We start from the raw sequence: 19,313 nt of genomic DNA on the forward strand, positions 1-19,313 counted from the left end.
ACTGCTTATGTTCTTTTGATGTTGCATGGCTAAGTAATGCACACAATGAATTTCACTGTTGGAAGGATTGTGCGGTTAGAGGGTGGCAGGAGAGCAGTGTGGTTTATTTTTTCATGACATTTTATTTCCTCAAACCTGTGGCATATACTGAAATGCATCGACAGCTGTGATACCGATTTAATGAATTTGAAAACACGGTAGTTTCATGTTCCCTGAACCTCTTGTTTTCTTTTTTCTTTTCTCCAATCCATCCGTTTCCAAATACTTAAATGAAGGATCTTTTTACCTAGGTTTAGACAGACTGATGATGTATCTTGTTTCTGTCCTAAGTGAAGACTGCTTCATTTTCCACTAACTGTAAAACAAATGCCGGCATTTAGCACTAATGGGTTGACTAGATCTTTTCTCATCATCTGAGCAGCTTTTGGGGAAAGGTCATTGGGGAAAAAGTGAGTAAACCTCATTATTTCCTTTAGAAATCATAGAATTATAGAATGGTTTGGGCTGGAAGGGACCTTAAAGCTCATCCAGTTCCAACCCCCTGCCACCGGCAGGGACACCTTCCACTAGACCAAGTTGCTCCAAGCCCCTGTGTCCAACCTGGCCTTGAACACTGCCAGGGATGGGGCAGCCACAGCTTCTCTGGGCAACTTGTGCCAGCGCCTCAGCACCCTCACAGGGAAGAGCTTCTGCCCAAGGTCTCATCTCAGTCTCCCCTCTGGCAGGTTAAAGCCATTCCCCCTTGGCCTGTCCCTCCAGGCCCTTGTCCAAAGCCCCTCTCCAGCTTTCTTGTAGCCCCTTCAGGCACTGGGAGCTGCTCTAAGGTCTCCGCTTAAGGAGCCTTCTCTTCTCCAGGCTGCCCCAGCCCAGCTCTCTCAGCCTGTCTCCAGAGCAGAGCTGCTCCAGCCCTTGGGGCATCTCCGTGGCCTCCTCTGGACTTGCTCCAACAGCTCCATGTCCCTCGTGTGTTGTTGCCCCCAAAGCTGGATGCAGGACTACAGGCGGGTCTCACCAGTGGGCAAAGCAGGTCTTTGCATCTGCCAGAAATCCTGTGGGCACATTAGCAGGAGCCTGTCAGGAAGCTGCCTTGCTCAGACTTGCTCAATTATTAAGAAGATAATGAAGCAAAAACATATGCAGAATAAAACTGCCTCTATGCTGGTGGCAGGTAGAAGGATTGCTGACCTTGGAAGGTGTCCCTGTCTGTGGCAGGGGGTTGGAACTAAATGATCTCTGAAGTCCCTTCCAACCCAAACCATTCTATGATTCTCAAGGTTGTTTTAATTTTATTTACTTCTTAATTAGCCCTAAGAGATGTAATGCTGAAGATAAAAATAATCTATTTTAAAAATACTTAGCTTGTGCTGAAGACAGGCAATACAGAGGGTCTGTTTTCTAATGTTCCTCTTGGCACTTCCCCTGCTTGTGACCTTGAACAAACTGTTTATTCCCTGTATATCCTCTTGTGTAAATAAAGTGATTTCTGTAATTTTGTAGATTAAAGCTTTTAACAGCCAGATAAAGTGTTTCCCAATCCACAGAGGATATATTTCAAAGTAAGCACGGTGTATCGCTGTGAGTGTTACTGTTCTGTATGCACACAGCATCAGCTTCTTCCTAAACTGATGGAAGTCATTGAGGATCTCTGCACTGACTCAGCTTGTGAATTAAACTGTCGGGAAAGCCAGAGGCATTTAGTTCCAGCGGTGGAGCTGGGATGGCATTCGTTACAACAGAAGGAGTTGCCGCTGAGGACATTGAACCTGGATCTCTTTTATTTGCAGCTTTTTGATTAAAGAACCCTTCCTGCCCCCCTCTGCTCGCGCTGGTGTAGCTTGTCGCCTACTACTTCTGTAGAGAAGGAGATCTGATTTGAGTGACAGCTGCATTATTCAGTACTCTTTGAAAGTTAACTACAAAAAAATAGTTGATTTGTAATGTTGGAAACATTTTCCATCTGCCACATGTTAGTTTTAGGTATATGGCACTGCCTGGGGGAAGCTGATAAACTTAATTTCTCTCATTTCCTGTGCTTTGGTTGCAAAGTTGCCACACATGATTTCTAGTGGAAATTGGTAACTTGAAATTGCCAGAACTCTGGAGAATTGCCTTGTTTTCTTCGATTTTTAACTGTTCTGCTTCTAACCAAAACCTAATTTATCAGTTATGAGGAAAAGGGCTTATTGCCAAGTGGGAAGCCAAAGTGAAAACTTGCAACTGTAAGATACAGTTGAATCAATACTGGCCTGTATTTTAGATTGTTTTAACCATAACCACGGTTGTATGCAAGTGGATATAACATTTATGGATGTGTTTTATGTAAGAAATGGTTTTGTAATGACCTTCAAAGTAGTATTTAGCCTGAAGACAGCATCAGCTATAAATAGATGGGTGGCATGTTTCTCCTTGCGGTTTGGGGAACAGATATGCCAGTGCATCCATAATTTTGTCAGCTAGTTAGAAGATCTGAATTCTTGTAGTTCAGTTCTAGACTGTTTTGAAGAGCCGTTCTAGTTTGGTGGGAAGAAAATCGCATTTGAACCATCTTTTGTATGTCACAGCATTTGTCAAAACCAGGTTGTTTGTTATTCCCAACATTCCGTCATAAGACACAAAGTCTAGCCATGTCAAAATTTTAATTCCATAATAGGAAAACATGCTGGCTTAAACAGCAGGACAATGATTTTCCCTATTTTTAGCTATTTAAAATGCCTTTTTTCCTGCCCAGAGAGAGCCACCCTGTATTTCTGTTGCTGGAATACAGCAGCCACTGCCCTTAGTGCGGGTTAAGCCTTGCTGGGAATGGAAACCTGGGTTGTATGACAATGTTTGCTGAAGTCAAAGGCTTGACCAGAATGAAAAGTTCAAGCTGTCTCTTTGGGTGCTATTGCTGAAATACAATGCCTGCTCCTACCTTTGCTGCTCCTTTGCACAATGTCTTCGTGTATCTTTGAGGTCTGAAAGATGCTGTTGAAAAATATGCTCCTTTTTGTTGCTTTTTCTAAGAAAATCACAACCCTGCCTGAAGTTTTCTTAGATGTTATCTATAGGGAAAGGATTTTCTATTTCCAGTTTTGTAACTGAATGTGGAGAACCTGGGAAGACTTCCATCTGATTGGGTGTCTTGTCTTTTTGATGACCCTGCTCTTTTTCCCTTCAAAAACCAAAAAGCAAGCTCCTGCCTATCTGTGCTGCCCAAGGACATTTCTGTCTGTTTCAGTTAGGAAATTCACTTGCAAACCTAGCTTTTGCTCTGTTAGATTTGTTCATTGTCATTTAGCCAGGCTCTGGATGAGACATCACAAGCCATCTCCTGGTTAAGGACCCTCTCACTGACACCCTGTAGGTCTGTGGGCTAATCCAGCTTTACCAATGCTGCGTGCCATGAAACCTTACAGGATGATTTTTCATTTATTCAAGAAGATGACAAAGCTGTCCTGTGCTTTTATTTTAATCTGCAATACAGGCATCTAGTCTCACTTCAGATATCTGAGGGTGTCCAAGGCATTTTAAGAGGACTAGTAAAATATTATGCAGCCTTAGGGAATACCTGGGAGATGGCAGGGGATACATTTGTTCAGGTAGTGGAGTTGTCAGCATGTTACCATGTTTTTCGGAGACTGTGTACATACCCTAAAAGGTACTATGCTTTCAGAGATAAGTATTCCCTAATGATCCTGGAGGCAGAAAGATCCATGTGTTTCCACATGCAGGAAACTGAAGTCTGCAGAGCTTTGTAGAATGGGTCCTTACTTGCCTTTCCTTCACTCTTGTGCTGCTTTTCTGCATTTCATATTTCAGCCAGCCTTTTTATGTTTAGCTGGATATTTGGCAGTGAAGCTACAAGAGGGTTTGCTAAGGTTGCTTTCTCTGTATTTGTATCTTACAGGATGCTTTTTTGCTGCATGAGGTAGAACTCCTGGTTAGATGAACTAGTTGCTTCATAATCTTTTGGAAGAAAGAAGCTGTACTGTGATGCTAACCTTGAGTGTGGCAAGAACGATGGTAACCTGTGGTCCTGGATCAGGCTGACTTCTCCACCAAAAGGTGGTTGTGGAGGGAGCAAACAGCCAGATGCACAGCTCATTGCCTCTTCCAGAGGCTGCTGCTGATCTGATTCCTGCAGACAGAACCTTGGGCTTCTGCTCTCAAGATCTGCTGTGGCCTTCTCCCCCACTTGTGTTTGACCAGGGGGCCATTGCTCATTAGGGATGCAGATTTGAGATGAGTACATTCTTTATACAGATGGAGTTTTGAAGGCTTTAAGATCAGTGTAATTTCCTGAAATGACTGCAATACAATTTTGCTGTAAGGAAATTTCGATTTTGATGCTAAAACTGCTGCAATTTGGGCAGAGCTGGTTTCAGTACTGACTTCCCATGTCCTGTGGGGAACGTCCTGTCAGGCTGTGCTCTGTTCTGCTTGATTGGGCAGCCAGTGTCTGTGGTTTGAAATCTTTCTTTCTTTGTAAAGAAATTCTCATTTCCAAAGAAAACAAAGTTTTCAAGTCTAAGCCAGCCAACAAATTCATTAGTGCTTCCAATTGGCTTTGTTCAAAGTCAGATTCAAAACTTGAAGAATTAAAAGCTCAGCCCTTCTATGCAGCACCAACTATTAGTCCAACCAGGGAGGATAAATAATGCCAACAGATGGTGTCTCTTGGGTGTCTTCATGTGTTTTCTTTAATAATTGTCAGCTTTAGTTCATCAGAAGTAATTTTCCACTCGGCTTCCCTGATTTTTAATTAGTATTTATCATGTAAAACTATAGCCAGGGAGCTCTTGGACACTTTGAGCAGGAAGCACTGGTAAGTGGTAAACTATCAGCTTGTTCATGAAAACCTCTCTGGTTTTGTGTCTGTTTTTTCAAGTTGTAATTACCAGGCACAGTCCTGAACTGACCTCCTTTCTGTATTTTTCATCTCTCCTGAGAACTCTATTTTTAATAGTTAGTTTAAAAAAAACCTCTTGAGTGCTATAATGTGTATTCTGATTAGCACACCTAATTGCAAAGAGTACATTATTTTACAAGAAGATGAACGAGCCTGTATTTTTGAGCTCAGTTTCATTTACACATCTTCTTTTTGAGCACAGGGAATTGTGAGTACAGCCAGTGGCAATGTAATACCTGCTATTTGGACCAATTTTAGAAAATTTGGTTTGCCTTCAAGTGTACAGCCTATTTTGTTGTGCAGATTTCAGCATGAATAGATGAGCTTTTGTATAAAGCCAGGCTTTAAAAATCTCAGTTGTCATGTTACTGCATATTTTATATTGGATAAAACATACCCATGAGGAAGAGTTGGGCTGGAGGAGAAATGTGCTTTATTTGCTCCTGTGGGGAGTCAGGGTGGTTGTGTTAAATTAATTGTCTTTTGTAATGGCTTGACAATGTTTAAATTGAGCAGCTTTGGTGTTTTAAAGTAAATGCTTTTCCCAACGTCTTCATAATCTTTGTGGGGTGTTTAGCTTTATCCAGGCATGTTAATATGAGCTGTCTTCCTTTTATTCCTCTCTTATATGGCCATTTGCGGGGTCCTTCCTGAAAAGAGAGATTAAAAATAAAGATTTTCTCTTTGAGAATTTTCATGGGATAAGAGGAAATGGCCCAGTGATGGGTACCCAGGGAAGCTGTTACAAATGTCCAGTAAGAAATTTGTTGACAGCTTTGATAGTGTCAAAATATATTTACTTTTCCATTATATTTCCAGTATACATTACTATTCCATTATATTCACTATATTTTTCACTTAAATTTACTATTCCAAAGTGTCAAAATTAGCATAATGGGACTGTTCATACCAGTGAAGTGAAAAATGTACATACGAATGCAGAGTCTTAAGGAGGAGCCATGTGTGTACAGTAGCTGTGATGGTCCATGGGGACTCTCCTCTCCATCTGTTGGGGTGCAAGAAGGTTAATTGCTCTCACCTTCTCCTTTTCCAGTTTAACCCTGATTGCCCAGTCTGAAAATACAAATTTCAGCCTTTACACATTGACCTGACAAATTTTTCCAAGCAGTTGTGATTGTAGGACTGAATCTTGTCCTGGAAAATCATGAGCATGAAGCCTGTGGTCTGTATGTGAAACTGCCACGGGTGGTAGAGGGAAAGTAGTAGAAGAAAAGGCATTAAACTTGTATAAATTATTCCAATTTAAAAGGGTGGATACTCAGGATTATATCTAAAGCCCATCAGTTACCCTGACCTGACACACTGCAGGGACTTGTGCATGTTCTGAGGGTGTTTTACACTGAAAGGAAATTGGTAAGGGAGTTGGCTATAATTAAAACCTAAGGTCCTTGCTGTTTCTTTTATCTCTTTTGAAAATGGGGAGGAAAATAATTTCCTTCCCCCTGCTGAGTTCCCAACTATTTTGTTTGAAGTATTTTTCCTCTGAAGCAGAGATCTCGCTGTTGCCTTCAAGGTGGAGTACGGTTGGCAGGGCAGTGTCTTGACCAGGCTGATCCTTGATGCCATTTCAGCCCAGGCAAAGTCCTCACAAATAAATAACCATTTTGTAGAGCTTGTAAAATGCATCCTGTTCTCAGAATAGCTACTGAGCTACATCTTTCTTGTCTGGTCTTCCTCCAATAGTGTCTATCTATCTGTGGAGTTATAATGGAATATGTATCATTTCTGCTGCTTGGACAAGCACTTCAGGCAGCATAAGCTGTCACTGCCACCAGCAGGTGTAACTCCTGTCATTCTCCCCAACATAATATTTTTTTTTCTTTTCTTGTGCTAGGAAAAAAACCCTTTTTGCAGCATATAGCAGGCTTGCTCAGAGAAGTGATCCAGCAGAGGGATAAACTCAGTACAAAAGCTGCTTTTCTTGGCTCCCTGGTTGGGTTCACTGTACAACTCCTTGAACTTGAGTTGGTGGGGAGGGAGCTGGGCTGCCTGTGCTAGTACTTAGCTATGCAATCTGGAGGGTCTGGCATGGTAACTCAACAAAGTGATTGTGTCTGCTTCCAGAATTCATCGTGTAGTGGGCTGGATACAGCCTGTTGCAGTGTGCATAAGGCGTTTTTAGATTCTTAGTCAGATGTTCTCTAGAGAGATACTATTTCCGTCTTTATCCACCTGTTACCAAACAGTTTGCCAACATAAGATGATTTTAAGGCATTCAGCTGAAAAAATCTCCCTTCTCTTCTCCCAGTAGCAAATAAGTAATCCAACATTTTCTGTGTTCAAGGTCAGGTTGGACAGGGCTTGGAGCAATCTGGTCTAGTGGAAGGTGTCCCTGCCCATGGTATGGGTTTGGAACTGGATGAGCTTTAAGGTCTCTTCCCGCCCAAACCAGTCTGTGGTTCTGTGATATAATGACCAGGTCAGTGTTGTAGGACATCACACAGATATCCCTAAGCCCATTTGTCCCCAAAACTGCAGAGAGTGGAAGGTTTTTTTTCATCCTTTGGGATCTCACTTGGAATATTGTGTACAGTTCTGGTGTCCTCAACATAAGAAGGACATGGAGCTGTTGGAGCAAGTCCAGAGGAGGCCACGAGGATGATCAGGGGCTGGAGCACCTCCTGTATGAAGACAGGCTGAGAAAGTTGGGGCTGTTCAGCCTGGAGAAGAGAAGCTGCGTGGAGACCTCAGAGCAGCCTTCCAGTATCTGAAGAGGGCCTACATGGATGCTGGAGAGGGACTTTTCATCAGGGACTGTAGTGATAGGACAAGAGGTAACGAGTTCAAATTTAAACAGGGGAAGTTTAGCTTAGATACAAGGGAAAAGTTCTTTACAGTGAGGGTGGTGAGGCCCTGGAGCAAGTTGCCCAAGGAAGTTGTGAACGCTCCATCCCTGGCAGCGTTCAAGGCCAGGCTGGGTGGAGATTTGGGTGACATGGTTTAGTGTGTGGTGTCCCTGCCTATGTCAGAGGAGTTGGAACTAGAAGATCTTAAGGTCCTTTCCAACCCAAACCGTTCTATGATTCTATTTCAACAAGAATCACTGTTTTTTGGTTTTGTGTTCTTTTGAGGAGTCTGAACCTCTAGGTTATCAGAATCAGAGAAGCCCAGACATCTGCATCATCTCATTGCTTATGGGTATAGGAGGCACCTGCTGACTGTCCCAGCCTCCTGGCTGTGTTAGATGGGTTCACAGTGCTTGTGCTCCCCAGTTTTTGTGGCACTGCACTCATCTACCTACGCTATTGTTTTCATGGGCCATAGTGTAAAGATGATGAAATCTTCTAGGCAATGTTGCATACCTTGCTCAACATGTAATAACCAGCACAGGCTCCAAACATCTGCATTCAAGAATACTTGCAGTTCAGACAGTAGCGCTTACCTTGCTTTGAAAAGATGCCTTAATTGCTCAGTGTTAATTTCAGCCTCACTTAACTGACTTTTTCGTCATCTCCTGTTCTCTAAATCGTCTGAGCCTTGGTGAATAAATACTAAATCCTCCTCCATTTACTATGCAGACAGTCATTGTTGCTTGACCACCCTCAGTTCTGCATATACTAGTTCCTTTGCGTAATGTTTAAATATATTGGTGTTTTTTTATTTCATAGGAAGCAAGAGCAGAATCTATTGCCAGACCTTTGGAGATAAATGAGGCTGAGAAGGTGATGAAAATTGCCATTAACTGTGTTCTGGTAAGCAAAATGATACTTATTTAGTTGCAAAACTATTATTCCTCTGCTGTAGGAAGAACATAGCTGTTTTTGTTTGACAGCCTAGGGTTAAAAGCACCAAAGGACAAATCACCTTTAGCCGGCTGGACCAAGTAGTGCTGCACCTAGTTAGTTAATGGTTAATTTTGCGCTTCAGTTCATGACTTTGTTCTTTTGGTAACATCAGCAAGGCAGAGATCAGTCTGTGATGGTGGCTTGTGTCATGGTGTAATGCGTACAGTTACTGATGGTCCTCATGGTTCATTTTGGAAACTGGTTGTGCTCAAAGTGAACAAGCATGTTAATGGAAACTAATAGCTTTCCTGGCAAAGTCAAGAGGTATCAGCACAGTGATGGCTGTGAGCTGGCAGTCAGAAGTTACAGCCTGCAGCAGAAAGGGTGAAGGATGCTAGCAGCAGCATCTAGGAGAATGTTAAGACCTGCTCTGCTGTCACTATTGCACTGTATAACGGTGCTGAATATAACATGCTGAAATATTCCTCCAGTTGGTGCATCAGAGAGCTGCACTTGGCCTTCCTTGGCCTCTTGAGAGAAAACACATTCTAGTCCTATTCCCTCCTCTGTTAGGAGCTCAGTGGTAGCCCCAGAAGCTCTACAGGAGGGATAAAAACTGCCTAAATCAGCGCAGAAATCTCCATCTCACCTACATTGTCTAAGCTATGTGAACTTTGCAGAGTCAGGGCTGCAAGGGGTGTACTTGGTAACTCAAACTGTGCTGGTACCTCTGGAGTTGTGAAGTTGGGCTCTGGAAGCAAGATAGCTGAACTGCCAAGGGGTGAGAACTGGCACTATGCTGATTAGAGCCATGCCAGTGCCTCCTTTTGGAGGACCTTCTGTCCGTCCCAGTTGTTGGCAACACTTTCCTTGCTCCAGTGCTTGGGTTCCTGTGTTTCTGAGCCATTAGCTGCACTCAGCCACTGTGCAACTGTGGTGGTTAATTAAATCCTAGTGATTATTAGAAGTTATTTAACTGCAAACTATATCCAATCCAATTGTATAATTACGGGAAGTGGAGTTCCACATTTAAACAGCTAATGCATAATCAATAGATACTCCAGGCGATCTTTCCTTACGTGTCTGCTCCTACTCACAGTCTCTACCAATTATAAATGTTAATGTGCATTGCAATTCTACACAGCGGCGCTATTAAACCAACAGCAGCATAGTAGAGCAGTTTGCTTCTTGGGAAATGGCAAACACATACCTCAGCTGGGTTAGTTTTGGACCTGTTAATGAAATGACATATTATAGCTGAGCAGCACCTACAAGTTACTGCTGGAATTTCAGCAAGTGCATATCCTCCCTCTCGCTCAAAAGTTGCCCATGGTTTCCTGAGCATAAGCACACTGAATGTACACAGCTTGTTCTAATAAACTGGAATATTCCCACATCCCCCGCCTGATTTCTGTAGCATGTGTTGTAACGTTAGGGATGCTTCCCAGATTCTGAAAAGCTGGATAAAGCAACACTTAGAAAAGGATGAAGATATTTGGAGTCATTTCTTCATAAAAGTGACCTTTATTTTGAAGACAAAAAAAAAAAAAAAAAAAGAAGAAAAAAGATGGAAACCCAAAATTCCCTACCAAGTAGTACCAAGAAATAAATGCATTTCTCATCTGTGTTTATTCAGATACTACACATCAAGAGATGATCTTATGTATCTGTCAGACTTTTATGAGGAGGTTTCTCCCTGTCTTTTACTGCTTTTTCAGTGAGAAGGGAAAGTTAATGGTTAAAGCCCAGGGCAAGCTGTGGGTGGTTTTTATCTTTTCTTCTTTAAGAATGGGGGAAAAAAAAATAAAAAAATCAGACATTTAGATTTTATAAATGTCCAGTTAGCTCAATCGCTGTCCTGGCCACAGAGAATTTTCGGTTTCCATTGCCTGCTCAGTTTATGTTCTAGCTCATTGTTAGAATATTATTTGATAACATGAGATGCGAGATTCTACAGAAGAATGTTCCACATCTTAAAGATAATTCTAATTATTCTAGTGCAAGCCACGGTTCACCATCCTTCTCTTTTAGGAAGAAGTCCAAAAGACTAAAGATATGTTGAATAATGTGGCTTTAGATGAAGCCAATTTGGAAGCCAAGATTGAAAAACGGAAATTGGAACTGGAAAGAAGCCAGAAGAGGCTCCAGACTCTACAAAGTGTGCGGTAAAGATTAGGAACTGCTTATCTACTGCATCAGTGGTGGGACTGTGCATTGTTACTGCTTAGAGCAGTGAGGAGTGAGGTCTGTAATGACACTGGGATGATTTCTTGTGGGAGAGAGAAATTCTCTTCTCCAGAAATGCCCAGTCTGGATTGTAACTGTTCATTTCTCTGTTACAGTGTATCTGAAATCAGAATTTCAGGGCTGTTAAAAGTGGCCAGAGTTGGGTTCATTACACATCCTTTGTTAGGATGTGTTGCTCCAAGCAGTTACACTGCCTGCCATGAAATGAAGATGGTGAGATTCACACTTTGGGTTGATTTCTTGCCCTGAATTAAACTGCAGGTTTATATAGTCTCTGATTGCATAAAGAGATCATGCTCTGGTTTTGACCTAATATGAAAAAAAACCAAAACCCAAAACCCAAGGAAATATTAGAAAAATGAATGGTGGAAGGAATGACGTTGATCCATACACATGTTTTGATCAGGAATGCTTTGGGGGAAGTGTATTGGGTAGATGTAAAGCATTAAGCAGACACAGTGTTCTTTGGGGTGCAACAGTTAGCTCCCTAGTATAAGGACATCACCACTTACAGGTGTCAACTCTAGTTGCACTTTTAATGACACAGCATGATTTTGTAGCAAGTAAGTCTCCATCAAAGTAGGTGATGTTCCAGCCACGCTACAAGCTATTTTTTTGGAGTCATGGAACAGCAGGATAAATTAGCTTTGATTTGCCTGCTAAATGGTACCTTTCTGCCTGTTTGAAAGGAAATGGCAGTGGGTGCACAATAACCTTTCCTTTGCTATGTGTAATTTTTGCAGGAGAGTTTACTGAGGTGGGTTTTTTGGTGGTGGTTTTTTTTTTGTCTTATGCTTTTAGTTTCTGAAGTAGTGTGGAACCCTAAAAACAAAAAGTCCTTTTAGACTGGTTTAGTAGATGTGGAAAGGAAGCAGCAAACCTGAAAATGCTTCTTTCAGATTTCTACTCGTACAGATCAATAGTTCACTGACTACTTTGTGCTTGTTCTCTCCAGACCTGCTTTTATGGATGAGTATGAGAAAATTGAGGAGCAACTGCAGAAGCAGTACAGTAGTTACCTAGAAAAGTTCCGTAATCTGACCTACCTGGAGCAGCTCCTGGATGATCATCGACGGACAGAGCAAGAGATGTTTGAGGTAAGACAGCTCAGAAATGCTCAGCAAGACTGTAGGTCCTGTAGTTCTTGGCCTTATAACAGAAAGTGTTTTAATAACCCTTCACCAAAGCAGCACATTACTGGTTGTAGAGCCAGCTCTGAGTGACTGGCAGGTTACTGACAAGCCAGTAAGTGTGACTGCTCTTGGACAAGAGGGCTTAGTTTTTCGAGTTTGTGAAGCTAAACCAGTGTAGTGGTGCCCCTTTCCAGTCTATGACTCCCCCAACTCATTTTCACTTGATGTTTCTTGTTCGTGAATAATGTTTTCATCATTTCTAGTCTTCCTTTTGCTACATACGATGTATGTTGTAAGAGTTATTAGGAGCTTATTTTTTATGGTCTGCCAACAACTGATGTATAAGGGTTTCTCAGCACAAGGGTCTTAAATTTCCCCATAGGTGTCCTCTTCAATGAGAACAGCAAAAAGTGTCAGTGAAAAGCTCAGATATGGTGGAATTCTCTCTCACACAGGCTTCAGTGTTGTTTGGCAGAAATTCTATATTCTGACTTGCTGAACTGCATCAGTTCCGTGAGATTCTCTATTTTGTATCCTGCTGGATAATCCACATGTGTATCTCCTCTTGCTCCATGCCAACCTTTTATCTAGCTTCCTGTAGCTTCATGTTTTCCTTGTTTGTCTTTTCATCCCTCTCACAGTCATTACCCAGTGAATCTTCTGTTCTTCACTGAAAACCTGTTTCAGTGAATGATCTCCCATTGGACCTTCATACCAGTGGGTGTGCTACACCTGGAGTTAACCAGTGCTTCCTCCTTCTGATCGTCCTATCTTTCATATGCAGATCAGGTTTTATTTTGTTAACCCAACTTACCCTTGTTCCTGGCAGAAATGTGGGAGAGCTGTGCATAATGTTCCTTCTCTCTGGCTATGACTGCATGTTTTGCTTTTGCCATGTCTATGTGTGTCCACTGGTGTGTAAACAGAGTAGTTTGGCTTTAACCTGCCAGAGGGGAGATTGAGATGAGCTCTTAGGCAGAAGTTCTTCCCTGTGAGAGCGCTGAGGCGCTGGCACAGGTTGCCCAGAGAAGCTGTGACTGCCCCATTCCTGGCAGTGTTCAAGGCCAGGCTGGACGCAGGGGCTTGGAGCAACCTGCTCTAGTGGAAGGTGTCCCTGCCCGTGGCCGGGGGTTGGAACTGGAAGAGCTTCAAGGTTCTTTCCAACCCAAACCAGTCTGGGATTCTATGACCCAAGTTTTTTAGTGTTCTCCTTTAAAATATTCATAACTCTGTTTTTTAAAAGATAATGTGGGCATTCAACAACTTGTGAACCAATTTCCCATTAATCCTCTCTTTTTATAAGCACTATTTCTGTAGACATTATTTCACATATTTCTAATCAGCTTGGTGTTTTCATGTGTCTTGTTTTATAATGTCCTAGTTCTTCCCCATATCTATGGCCAAAGTCCTCAATTAAATCATAATCTTGAAATGCAGCCTAAAACCTGATTTTTCCCTTCTGTTCAAATGCCTTTGAGACTTAATACCTAAAGTAAAAATGTTTTGAACTGAGCTACCTGAAACTGTTTATAAATTCACAAAGTGAGTAAAGTGTGCACCTCTTCGGGGGATTTTTGTTAAAAGATAGTAAGACGAAGAAAAAGCCTTTGTTCCTCAGGGCCTGTGCCTGTGATTAGAATACAGACAGCACTTTTTCTGTTCCTTTTTCTCCTTCTTTACGTGAGACACCTGGAAATTTACTCATATGGTTTGGCTTTTCATCTACTAGGATGAGCAGGTAACAATGCTTCAGCATCATGCAGAATTAAAGAGCATAAATGCTTGTGACAGAGATGTGTGGTTTTCTCTGCACACTTCTAGCACTTGTTATATGCAGTAGCATTAGCAGGCATCAGAACTGGAAACATCTTTAAGATGTGTTTTATACTAAAAGCATAAAGCCCTATATCTGTTAAATACATTGTGTTAGCTTAAACCAGCATGAAGTTTACCTGTCAAGTCAGTCTAATTCTAGAGCTTGAGCTTAACCCTGAAAGGACCCTGACATCATTTCATTTTGCTTCCCTTTTGTTAGTCCATTAAATCTTTTCATTAGGGAATGTTTGGGAAAACCAAAAATAAAAAGGGGGGGTGAGGGTAGGGAAAGATACATTTGACAGTTGTTCTTTAAAACTGGAGAGACGAGCATGCGGATCAAGAACAGAAACCTGGCACATCTGAAAATACATAGAGTATTTAAAGGATGAGACTCTAACCATCTCTTTGTGGGCAGCAGTGACCCAAGTAGCCATGACTGCTTTGTTGCAGAAGCTGTTGCTTTGGAAGAAGAGGGATTTTTGCATGTCTCTTACAGCCAGATTTTCTGGAGTGCTGGAGTCCAGACTCTTATTTAAAGTCACAGTGAAATGTCAGTGCTCAAAATCAGGCTCCAGCACTTGGATGGGGATGAAGAATCTGTGTCTCAACTAAACCAAGAGACTCGTTGGTGCACTCTGATTTCCCAACCAGTGGAATTTTACTTTTTATTTTGTTGGCACACTGTTTAATCCATTTCAGATGAGTCTCTTGCCCACCTGGAAGACCAGGGTGTTTCACTTCGTCTGTCAGTCTTGATTTGCTTTGCAGGTGGTGCTTCATCACCTTTGGCTACTTGTTGGTGAAGCAAAACTGTGAGTTGTTTATTACATGCTTGAAAAAAATAGCAGTTTGCTCCAAAATGAAGCTGCATGTTGTCCTGAAGTTTATCATCTGGTGTCATTTTCAGAATCAACAGAGGAGAAAAGAGGATAATTACATTCTAATAGACAGATTGTCAAAAAACACTGAAAATTATGTTGATTTTTTTCAACCCTGATTTGTCTTTTGTTCCACCAAACAAATCTTAATTATCTTTTGTAGTAGAAGTGAGAGTCAGCTCTTCTATCGTTGCTCTGTGTTTTGTTAAATAGCTTGCCAGAAAAAAGCACCAGCAGTGTAATCAGATTAATCCAGTACTCCGTGTGCTGTGCAGAACTGAGGGCTGGTTCCTGGACCACTTCCCTTCACTAGATGCATTTTTCAGGAGGAGTTTTTGTTCTGATTGAGAGACTTGCTGAATAACAAGACTAATCTCTAGTGCACTTGGACTCCAAGTTGTTTTGGTACCCTGCTGACGTTGCATAGCTAATGACCTGGGCCAGAGTGTGCTTCCTAATGAGAAAAGTGATTTAAAGATTGTACCCGAGGACACAATTGTAATTAAGTGCCATTGAGCTGTTGAAGCACTCCAGTGCTGCAATGCTGATTGGTTGTGTGGATTGGTTTGCTTTGTTCTTTCACGTTCTAGGTGGACTGGAGAGGAGAGCTGTGTAGCTCCTGCTGTTGTCCTGAGCTTCCTGTTCCCTCTGCCTCCCAGTGTCCAGAATAATACGGAGCTGGGGTTGAAAAGCAGTTGGCAAGAGTCTCCTGCCAGGCACTGGATGGAGAAATCTCTCTTGGGGTTAAAAGGAACTTAAAGGCTAAGTGCTGAGTCTGACCCAAATGAATTGCCAGAATTGCACAGTTAATGGTTGATGAAATTACCACCTGCAGAGCCCCTGCCCAAGTGATGTGGGAGCACTTTGAAATGTGTGAAAAATATGGAATTATTTGTCTCTTATCGACTCTCATTTGTGGAGATGTCAGAAGTCCTCACATGACTCCTCCTTTGAGTGGGTTTCTCACACTTATTGACAAACTGTCATGCACTACTTGTTACTGGAGCCAAGGAATTTAAGTAAGGGTCTTTGGTCTTTGCAGTTCCCTTTTTTCATTTTCAGCCACCTCTTTTATTCTGTTTCTGTTCTCTTATGCTGCTTATGGAATTAATCCATCTTTTTGCCTTTCTGTGCAGAAACAGAGATTTATGTGCTATGTCTCCTCAAAGATTTGTTCCTATATCTCTACTTTGTAGAAAGATTCAGCATGCTTCATTAATTTTTATCCTGGTTTTAAGATTAAATTGTTTCTGATGTTTAGACATGAAAGCTATTAGAATTTGGGCTGCTCTAAAAAACAGAGTTTCAGGGGTTTTAGATTTGGGGGTTGAAATTCACAATGGGCTATACATGAATGCCTATCTTTTAAAGGACAACACAGACTAATATAGTTCAAAAAGGTGTTTTTGAAACTAGCTTGTGTAGTGCCAGAATAACTTGGCAATATCCTTCAGCATTTGCCTTTTCTCTAGACAGAATGTGCTTATTCTTTCTTGTGCTTTTCAGAGGACATCCCTGAAGTACTTTCTTCTTCAGCCACTTTCTCGTAAGGTATTTTAAGACTGCTTTTGTGCTGGTGCTGTGAAATCTCAACTAAGGAATACCATGAAGTGGTGGACATGCAGAAGAGGATGTTCAAAGCCACTGTGTCATTTTCTTTAGTTTGGCATTGCCTAAACTATCCTTCATCATTATGATACTACTACCAGTAAGCAGTCCATCACAATCAAGCAAGGAAAAGCCAACTAAACAGACTTTCCCTTTGTATTGTGACTTCCCCTTTGCAACCTACCCTCCCCAAGTAAAATTCCCTCTTTATTAAACTAATGTTTTTTTTAATCAGAGCTCCATACCTGAAGTAAATGCACTATTCTGAATATACACATAATAGGGATACCTGAGTTCTGGCGCACTGAGATACTTCTTGGCTCTGCTGCTTTTCATGTCTTTTTGTATTGAGCTATTCCATTTGAAATACTAAATCTGGATGTTCCCATTGTGATGTCTGCTTACTGAAACAGCCAGGCAGAAGGTTAATGTGAAAAGTGGTTGGTTTCAGTCTTTAATCTCCTAGCTAATGTACATTTGAATTATGATTGCTTGGTAACATTTTTGTAGGTACCAGGAGAGCACTCCTGGTCCAATGTTGCTGAATTATATTGAATATCAGATGTAAAAGTAAGCACAGGCATCTTAATTGTTGATTGCTTCTGTTTTGGCATTTGGTGTGGTGTTACAAGTATGACAGCATTGGTGCACTGAGACACACAAATCCCATAATGAGAAATGTGGGGAAAATAAAGGAGGAGGAAGGGAATGCACAGGGGGAGAATAGGGGCAATGGAGCATAGGAGAAACTGCTGGCCTGAGAAATGGTGGGCACGCAAAAGGAGATGATGGAGATAGGGGAAAGGTGGGAGGGCATGTGAAGAGTGTGTTGAAAAGATGGAAGTGTTGCTGCATGTATTCACTCCACTGAAGTAAAAATCTGCCAATACCATGGCAACTAGACTGAGACTCTGGAGGTACCTCTATATGCCCTGAAGCAGTTCTGGGCATACCTGCTCCTGGTGCTTTGGTGATACTGTCTCCCCTTAAAAGCTAGAGGAAGACATTTTGGGAAATGAAACCAGCTGAGATCAGCTCAATTGATCTCAATCAGATTAGTCAACTCAGTGATCAAAGATCCAGGATTTGTCAGGATTATCTTGACATCTGAGGTGCCAGAGGAGTGAACAAACTTGCTTTGCACAAGATTTTCTTTTTTTTAAACTCTAACCATCACTTGTAGGTTTTTCTGAGCAGTGGAAACGTTCCTGTTCTGCTTCAGCAGCCCATAAACTGCTGATCAGAAGAGGTGAAGAGGTTCCTTGTGCATCATGGCTTGGTGCTATGCTTGGATATGAACTCCCTGTGCAGGCTACTCAGTCTAGTTCTTTCTTGCTGCTGTCGTAAAACTGTGCTAATTCTGGTATATGTGAAATGCTCTGTGGTTGGGGAAGGAACACAGGGAGAGTATCTACTAAGTGTTGCAGTGTGCTAAGTCAGGGTGACTTTCTCCATCATGCCAGCAATTGCTTCTGTGAAGTATGAGATGTAGTGGCTCTCACTGACAGTGTAGCTTGGAAATCCGTGAGTGATTTTCACAAACTGAAATCAGATACTATCTGATCAGGTGAAACCTGATGTTGTAGATCATTGCTTGAGTAGGCAACCATCTCTGGTTACCTCCTCATTTTGTATTAAAGATTAGTAGCCTGATACATGTGGCCAGTCCTAGAAACAGTGCTTGCCATCCCCTTTCCAATGAGAGGTGTCTGCATCGTTAGTCACCTTTACTTTCTTCTTCTCTAACTCACCACAATGAGATATTTAAAATTAATTTTATCCCAGCCTTCTAAGCTGGTAGGTAGAGCACCGTCCTGGGGAGCAGGAACAAGGAATGCAAATGTTTTCAAGCTATAAAAATAACAAACAGGTTTCCAATTCCTGTGCTAGGGCTCTAACAAGACTTCAGAGAGATGCTTCCTGTTGCTGCCTTTTAATTTGGGACTTGACTGGTGGGAAATAAGAAAAAAACTGAAGTGTGCGTCAGCCACAAGATTCTTTGCTACAAGAACCCTGTGCTGTATTGGAGCTAATTGATCTGAAGATGGAAGGCAATAGATTCTGTTTGCAATTCCTGGAACCATCAAGTTCACCAAGAACAACTACTCTTTAATGTAATAAACACTCTCCTTGAAAAGAGTGATTAATCTTGACTCCCCTTTGAACACTGAAGTGTTTGTGCTACCTGTGACACAGGGAGAGGATAATTCTGATGTTAGATTCTAGCAGTGATGTGACAGTGACTGCTTTCTGGTGGTGAACAGGCACAGCTGTGACTACTAACTTCCAATTAGTAGTAATTTGGGTGATAATTTCTTCAGACACTGCAAACTGACCTCAGGTTTACATTACGGAATTGTACATTAATTCCAATAAATCACACAACCAACCAATATCGTTTGTACACTTGGTACAATAAAATATAATACATAAAGGGAATGCTTAATGAGCTGTTATTGAGTCATTTTAATTCATACCTTCCACAAAAGTGAATAGGAAAAATGGAGAGGAGTTGTTATGGTAAAGTTGCATTATATCTTTGATTTGCAGGATAAAGTCTATCCTCCGTCACGTTATTTTAGGCAGTAGTGAATTCCTGAGTGTTAGTGCTGACTTGAAGGTTCTTGTATGAAAGCATTTTAACTGAAAAATTCTGGGCAGAAGATGTTAGTCTGGGTCTTTTTTCTTCTTTTTTTTTTCTTTTTTGGTAGCTCTGTATAAATTTCTCTCACTCAGTGCTGGCAGATGATTTAAAGGCCTGTGATCTCGACTTGCTGCCTGTGTCTCATGTTGCAGTCTTTGCCAGTGTCTTACCAATCCTTTTGTCTTCTGTCTTGTCATGATCATCTTGAGCTATGCCCTGTCATAGACAGTCATATAAATCCCCAGTGGGGTGCTCAGTGCTGCGTTTCCTCTGATGTTCTGTCACTTGGCTCTCACCTGTGATTCTGGGATGGTTCAGGAGTGTTTCTTACCTCTTCCTGGGGCCTTT

At 41.7% G+C, this 19,313-nt stretch overlaps 1 protein-coding gene across 4 annotated transcripts in view; it reads left to right on the forward strand.

Moving 5' to 3' along the window:
• Positions 1 to 19,313, forward strand: part of CLUAP1 (clusterin associated protein 1) — a 69,458-nt gene that overhangs the window by 12,157 nt on the left and 37,988 nt on the right. For all 4 annotated transcript variants that reach the window (XM_030482887.1, XM_030482886.1, XM_030482888.1 and 1 more), the window contains 3 exons: positions 8,521 to 8,604; positions 10,669 to 10,802; positions 11,840 to 11,981. In XM_030482887.1, coding sequence (XP_030338747.1) covers positions 8,521 to 8,604; positions 10,669 to 10,802; positions 11,840 to 11,981 — 360 coding nt within the window. The remainder of the gene's footprint in view (positions 1 to 8,520; positions 8,605 to 10,668; positions 10,803 to 11,839; positions 11,982 to 19,313) is intronic.

Source organism: Strigops habroptila, chromosome 4 (assembly GCF_004027225.2).
Source record: "Strigops habroptila isolate Jane chromosome 4, bStrHab1.2.pri, whole genome shotgun sequence".
Lineage (NCBI taxonomy): Eukaryota > Metazoa > Chordata > Aves > Psittaciformes > Psittacidae > Strigops > Strigops habroptila.